The sequence below is a fragment of the Xiphophorus hellerii genome, chromosome 14 (genome assembly GCF_003331165.1).
Source record: "Xiphophorus hellerii strain 12219 chromosome 14, Xiphophorus_hellerii-4.1, whole genome shotgun sequence".
In the NCBI taxonomy this organism is placed as follows: domain Eukaryota; kingdom Metazoa; phylum Chordata; class Actinopteri; order Cyprinodontiformes; family Poeciliidae; genus Xiphophorus; species Xiphophorus hellerii.
In genome coordinates this window covers 25,708,671-25,715,347 of record NC_045685.1, presented here as the reverse complement: position 1 = coordinate 25,715,347, position 6,677 = coordinate 25,708,671, and the positions used below count along the sequence as shown (strand labels likewise).

At 40.6% G+C, this 6,677-nt stretch overlaps 1 protein-coding gene across 1 annotated transcript; it reads left to right on the top strand.

Moving 5' to 3' along the window:
* Nucleotides 1-1,571: 1,571 nt before the first annotated feature.
* LOC116733248 (protein-glutamine gamma-glutamyltransferase 5-like) lies at nucleotides 1,572-6,363 on the top strand. The gene is made up of 14 exons (XM_032584029.1): nucleotides 1,572-1,851; nucleotides 2,000-2,118; nucleotides 2,539-2,667; nucleotides 2,735-2,912; nucleotides 2,995-3,130; nucleotides 3,562-3,671; nucleotides 3,749-3,864; nucleotides 4,338-4,470; nucleotides 4,622-4,634; nucleotides 4,805-4,940; nucleotides 5,018-5,192; nucleotides 5,413-5,570; nucleotides 5,868-6,001; nucleotides 6,077-6,363. Exons 1-14 carry the CDS (start codon nucleotides 1,584-1,586, stop codon nucleotides 6,222-6,224), a joined length of 1,953 nt encoding a protein of 650 aa, XP_032439920.1. The 5' UTR covers nucleotides 1,572-1,583; the 3' UTR covers nucleotides 6,225-6,363.
* The last annotated feature ends 314 nt before the right edge of the window (nucleotides 6,364-6,677 follow it).

Below are 6,677 nucleotides of genomic sequence, written 5' to 3'. Positions count from 1 at the left end.
TGTGCATATCCTTTAATTCATCATTGAACTTTAATTTGGAGTGTTTTTTCTTGTGTTAAAGTCTTGTGGAATTAATCTATATAATGATCTCCACTTAATGAATAGATGGGATTTTTAAAATAATATTCTGATTTATTGAATGGGTCAGTTTTTCTTTTGAATATCACTACATCTCTTCCTTTTGTCAATTTAAAAGGATTTATTTTAATCTCAGATTTGAAACTGAAGGAGCGACTCTGTTTGCTTTCAACAAGATAAACCTGCTTTCTACGGAAGACAATTAGGGCCAAAATTAATTCTTACATTAATCTCAGAATTTATCCAGAATTTATATTATTCATCCATCAAGCACACTTTATCTGAATTAATTATAAAATCACCGGAGTTATTCTCCAGTCGCCCTTTTTTGTTTGCATCTGTTTAGTTTTGGTGCTGAAGTTTCATATTAAACATAAAACCACTAATTTATCCTTTCTGCTGAGTTTCTCCAGCAGTCAAGAGAGTGGACCTCCATTGCCACGCCAACAATGTTGCCCATAATACCCATGAAATCTCTACCAGCCAACTAATTGTGAGACGGGGGCAGCCTTTCAGCATCACACTGGAGCTGGACTTCGCTTTCAGCACATCGGACTCAGTCAAGCTCACTGTGGAAACAGGTGCCACACTTTTCACCTGGCCTTGAATCCGTTTCTGAAAAACATCCTAAAGGTGGAGAACTTGAAGGACTAGTAAACAGCATTTGCATCATCATTTCTGTCCTTCCTTATTGGCCCTTTGCATGTGACGTCACGCTATCTGGAACTCCAACCACTCCGCCATGACGGACGTCAAAACAACCAATGAGTTCTTTTAAAGCTAGTCTAAAAACAGACACCTTTAACCTAATATATTGCTTCTATTTAGTTGATTTCGCTTTAAAAATGGTCATAGGAAGCTGCGCGATCAGCTGCACAAACAGACAAGGATGCAAACCAAACTTGTCATTTTATTTTATAACTTTTAATAAGGAAAGAAGCGAGATGGATAGCAGCCGTCAAGCTAACGACTTTCAGTTCTCTGTGTAACCGCGGATTTACAGCGAACACGGTTTATAAGATAAGATTAATATTCATATCCTTTAGAAGTAAGTATGATTAGAAAAATATCAAATATCACATTACTAGAAGGTAGCGTCTAACCGTTGGTAACCATGGGAACACTGGCACACCGTCATGTAGCCTAGGATGTATAAAAAAAAACTGGTTTTCAGTGCTGCTCCGGTGTGAAGGAAACGCTGCTTATGACATATTAATATAAATCATGTGGTGTGAATTCAGGCAAAGTCGGTAATTTGATCAACACGTCAAGAGGAAGGAGATACGAGTCGGTTTCTAAGTTAACTATTTCCAACTTTTGTTAATACCACCGTCTATAAACCCCAACCAGGTCAGTTTCCTTCACAGACAAATCGACTCCGACAAGTAAAAGCCATTAATAAACTGGAAAAAACAACTTTGGAAAATAATTGTGACGTAGCTGCAAAGGGTCAATACAAATCAGGAATCTAATAAAATAGAAATCAATGTCACTTGTGTACTGAAATGATTCTCTCCAAAGGTCGTTTTCCATCACCAAGCAGAGGGACCAAGTGTACTTTTGGTACCAGAGTACTGATGTGTGGTGAGGGCACTAAAGCTCCCTGGACCTGCAGCATCGACGCCAAGTCCTCCCTGAAGTCGGGCTGTGTGACCCTTTCTGTGACCCCTCCAGCTGACGCTCCAGTGGGGAAATACTCTCTGTCCATAGAGCTGGGGAGGCCGTCGGCCGTGAAGGAAAGCCTGGTGGTGCTTTTCAACCCCTGGTGTCAGAGTGAGTACTGACCCAAGAGAAACTTTCCAAACAAACCCGCCAAAGACGGAGAGATGGGAGGAAACTGCCCGACAACATTCCCCAACGGGAAAAACCTTAAAGACCATGTTGGTTGATTCACTGACCAGATCTTTGTCTTGGTCTGCAGATGACTGGGTCCACCTGCCTGACGAAAAGGAGCGTAAAGAATATGTGATGAATGAACAGGGACACATCTACAGAGGGACGGCCTGCGACTTCAGTCCAATGTTCTGGGACTTTGGACAGGTGAGGTTTTACAAGAATCCATCCAACATGTTTATTGTACATTCAGTAGTAAGCAACAAACACATTTATTGGCCGTAGCTATACTTGCGAGTGGAGTTCCTCAAAGGTCTATCCTGGAGTCCATCTTGATTTAGGTACAGTTACAAAATCCATGTTTACCAAATTTCTGTATTTTTTTCACTACTTTTCTCTCTCTCTATTTTTTTCATTTATAAAATGAATTAAATCACTGCAAAGATTGCAGTTGTTGAACTGCTTAGAAAGCACCAAAGCTTGGTTGTTTTGGTTTATGTGGACGAGTTGAGTCAGATACATTAACTATAAAAGTCTAAGGTGCCAAAGCAGTGACCATCCAGCAATCTGGATTTTGATCTTTGGTCAATAAAGATGCTCATACATCCAGCATTCTGTTTCTTGCAGTTTGAGGAAGAAATGGTGGATATTTGCCTCAAATTGTTGGATGTCAACCCAAAACACAAGAGAGACCCTGAAGATGATGTTTCAGCTCGCTGCAACCCCATCTATGTTGGCCGGGTCATCAGTGCCATGGTGAGGAGAAACTTTCTCAAAAGGTTTGACTTAATTTAATAAGGATTAACATTTCTCCATCTGACAGATCAACTGCAATGATGACATGGGTGTTTTAGAAGGATGTTGGGATGGCGACTACCAGGATGGCGTTTGTCCAACCAGATGGACCAGCAGTGTCAGCATCCTGCAGCGCTGGTTTCAGAGCGGCTGCAAGGCGGTGAAGTACGGACAGTGCTGGGTGTTTGCTGGCGTGATGTGCACAGGTGACGAATCTTTATTTCATTTTCTACTCGTGTTGCCGTTGCGTGAAGCCAATTTAAATGCCTTCTGTTGTTCTGATTGCAGTGATGCGGTTCTTCGGCATACCGTGCCGCGTTGTGACAAATTTTGTGTCTGGTCATGACACAAACAACAGCCTCACGATTGACGAGTATTTTGATGAGTACGGATTAAAACAAATGGGAAATGCAGACAGTATCTGGTAAGACCAATACTCAACGTTGGATACCAAGCTTCCAAACGAACAATAAACTCAATTTTTAAACAACTATGACACAGTCCTTGGTTCCCTTACTCCTTTTTGTCAAACTACTGTTGGAAATCTTGGTCTTGCTTTTGTTTGAAATTGGACAATCAAGCGAGTTCAGCTGTGAAATCAAGTTTCTTTCATTTGTGTCTTTTAGCAAAGGTAAAGGTGCTTTTACACCTTTTTACCATTTTAAAATGCTTCTTAAAACCCATTTCCATTTGACATTCAGTTTTAGTCCTCTTATGGGACAAAATTATCAATATACCAGAGTTTTGGAGTTTTAGTCTTGAAGGAACAAATCCTATAAATCAGATCTACTCCAATAAATCACCATTAATCCTTATTAATTGTTAGGAGCTTTGACATTTCTTAATGCCGTGCAGGAACTTCCATGTGTGGGTGGAGGGTTGGATGAAGCGCCCAGACCTGGACCAAGGTGGCCGCTACGACGGCTGGCAGGTTTTTGATCCAACTCCTCAGGAAAGGAGTGAAGGTAAACGGTTTTTGTTCTTCCCCTCTAATGATGTTTGCTTTTCTGAAGGTTGCTAAAGTTGGATCTGTTTGCCTCAGGCATGTTCTGCTGCGGTCCAGCTCCGGTGAGCGCCATCCACGACGGCCACACCAACCTGAAATATGACATACCGTTTGTCTTCAGCGAGGTCAATGCTGACATCGTCAAGTGGAAGGTCAGAACGACTTCCTAATGTTTTAATATAAAGCCCAAAATCAATCAAGGTCAGAACTTATGGAGCTGAATTGGGGCCATAAAGTTTGATCAAAAGAAAATAAAAATTCCACTGATATTTGTGAGGTGTGTGTTTGTGGGTATTTTTTTCAGTTTTAAATATTTTTCAGTTTCAGAAGGCTTTTTTTCGGTTTCAGTATTTTTTTTTTGTTTCACTTTTTTAACAACTTTATGGCTCCAACTTAGCTCCATACATTTCTCACTTCCTCAGAGTTTTAAGTTTCAAATCTTTTTTTTCAGTTTCAATTCTTTTTTTAGTGTTTCAAATCTCTTTTTGTCCATTTCAAATTAGGCTCTTTTGTTAATTTTTTTTTTCAGTTTCAGATCTTTAATTTTTTAGTTTAAAAACATTTTTTTTCAGTTTCAAATCTCTTACTGTACCATCCGTAACATTTCGGATGTGTTTGATCTCAGATTAAAGCCGACGGCTCAAAGATAAAAATGAAATACCTCACTGACACGGCGAAGGTGGGCCAGAAAATCTCCACCAAGGCTGTTGGCAGCACAGCAATCAATGATCTGACAGACACCTACAAATTTAAAGAAGGTAAAGATGCTAACGCTAACTCCTCTTAAAAGCTGGGATTGATTTGATCAGTTTTAGTTATTTCATTTACTGATATTTGTTAGACTAAGCTAAACATGCACTACCTGCAGCATCTGGAGTCATTATGAGATGATTTCTCTGCCCTGTCAAGTGACTTGGAGACAGTATGAAAATTTGTTGATTAGAAAACATGTTTGAAAAATTATCTAGAGTTCTCGAGTCAAAATCACTTCAGTGGATCCCCACCTATTCACGGATGTTAGCTTAGGTTGATGGTAATGTTGGTCCCAAACTGACACAAAAACTGTTTGTTCAGCTGAAAACAATTCAAAAGTTTATCCTCACCAGGCTGCATAATGGAGAGAGTCGTGTTTGACGATGCTGTCAGACGGCTGAACGCACCAGGCCACGATGTTGGGCACGGCAGCTGTAAAGTCCTTGTGGTAAGAGAGGTGGAACTGTCATTGGAGGTAAGTTTGACTTGAAACACTTTTGTGTGAAAGTATATCACAGTGAAACGATCAGATATATTTTGTCTTATCGACAGAAAACCTGTTTAAGGAATTCACATGACATCAAACTGAACCTGAAGCTGAGCAACAGAGGTCGCGGTGTGAAATCGATGTCCATCTTTGTGAATGCCCAAGTCACAAACTACACTGCAACCAAAGTGACGAACGTCCTGCATGATTCCTATGTCCAAAAACTGATGGCTGGACAAGGTCTGTCCACGAATAGCCCAACTGATGGATATGATCTGAAATCTTAATATTTCAATCAGTTTCACCCAATTACTCTGAAAACTAACAGGAAATCTCATGTAGCATTTATAATTTTACGTAAAAACATTTTTAGCCTTCTGGAACAATCATCAGTGCCAATAACTGACATGTGTAGAAGAAGCATTATAACCTAAATGTCTACCTTTTGCCTTTCATGTAGCTGTGAATATTCCCATCCTGATCCCATACTCGGCCTACTGTAAATACGCCGTTACCCACGACAGCATGAAGGTGTCGGTCGACGCCACAGACGAAAACGGTGACATCTATGCGACCGACACTGACATCACCCTGGAAGATCCGCCCATCTCCATTAAGGTCGGCAAATTCCCTATCAGGAAAAAACATAGAGACAAAATAACACTTAGGTCAGGGGTGTCCAAAGTGGAGCCCGGGGGCCATTTGTGGCCCTCGAACTGATTCTTGTGTGGGCCCAAAAGTGCATTTTAAAAATGATACATATCAAGCAGACCGGGATGCGGGCCCTTGAGGACTGACTTTTCAGCCTCTGCTTTAAATGAAAGTGAACTGTACTGATCTGTAGTATGAATATACTGCAGTAAATCATAATTATAAAATAATAGTAATGAAAACGGCATGTGACGTTTGCTCCAGGTTCTGGGTGAAGCTCGTCTGCACCACCCGGTGACGGTTCAGGTGGAGTTTAAGAACCCGCTGAATGAGACGCTGAGGTTCTGCTCTTTGACCATCAACGGCTCCGGACTCTTCAGATCCGAGCTCTTCGAGAGGTAAACCAATTACTCCGGAGCTCATTTTATGTTTATGAAACGTTCTAACAGGATTTCTCTGTGTGTCTCCTGTAGCATCGGAGACCTGCCAGCCAACACGACTCTGACGCACCAAATCCAAACGACCCCCTACAGAGCTGGACTGAAGACGGTGGTGGCCGACTTTGACTGCAGCACCTTCAGAGACGTGAAGGACAGCTGCACCGTCTACGTCAAGCCTTGAGTCATTGCCTTGGAGTCTCTGATTCTGCAATCTGCGACATTAAAACTGGGCTTCAGGGCTTTTTGGGGACATTTAACCAAAAATATTTACTCATTTAATTATGGTTTTTTGGTTAATTAAATCTTAAATAATTTCCCTGCTGGGATGAATAAAGTAATTCTATTCTATTCTATTAATTATGCAAATTGCTTCATTTATTTTATTGGGTTAAACATTAGGTTGTGTTTGGATGGTGTTGCAAAAATGATGTAACACATTGTGTTGGGGAATACAGAATTCTGCTAGAAACTATAAACTCTCCTTAATCCAAAGACTTTTTGGTTTTCTTGTAATTTTGTGACAACAAAGAACTTTTCATTCCTTAAAAGGTATTTTGAATCCACAATGTTACGTTCTGTAAACTTTTTAATTCCTGCATCTCAGCTATTTCTCCTTTACTTTGTTTGTTGCCTT

Excerpts from the sequence above, each read along its gene's own strand:
- LOC116733248 (XM_032584029.1), top strand. The coding sequence starts at position 1,584 with ATGATTCTCTCCAAAGGTCGTTTTCCATCACCAAGCAGAGGGACCAAG. Across the intron at positions 2,119-2,538 it reads TGTTCTGGGACTTTGGACAG|TTTGAGGAAGAAATGGTGGA; the intron begins GTGAGGTTTTAC and ends TGTTTCTTGCAG. Across the intron at positions 3,672-3,748 it reads TCCTCAGGAAAGGAGTGAAG|GCATGTTCTGCTGCGGTCCA; the intron begins GTAAACGGTTTT and ends TGTTTGCCTCAG.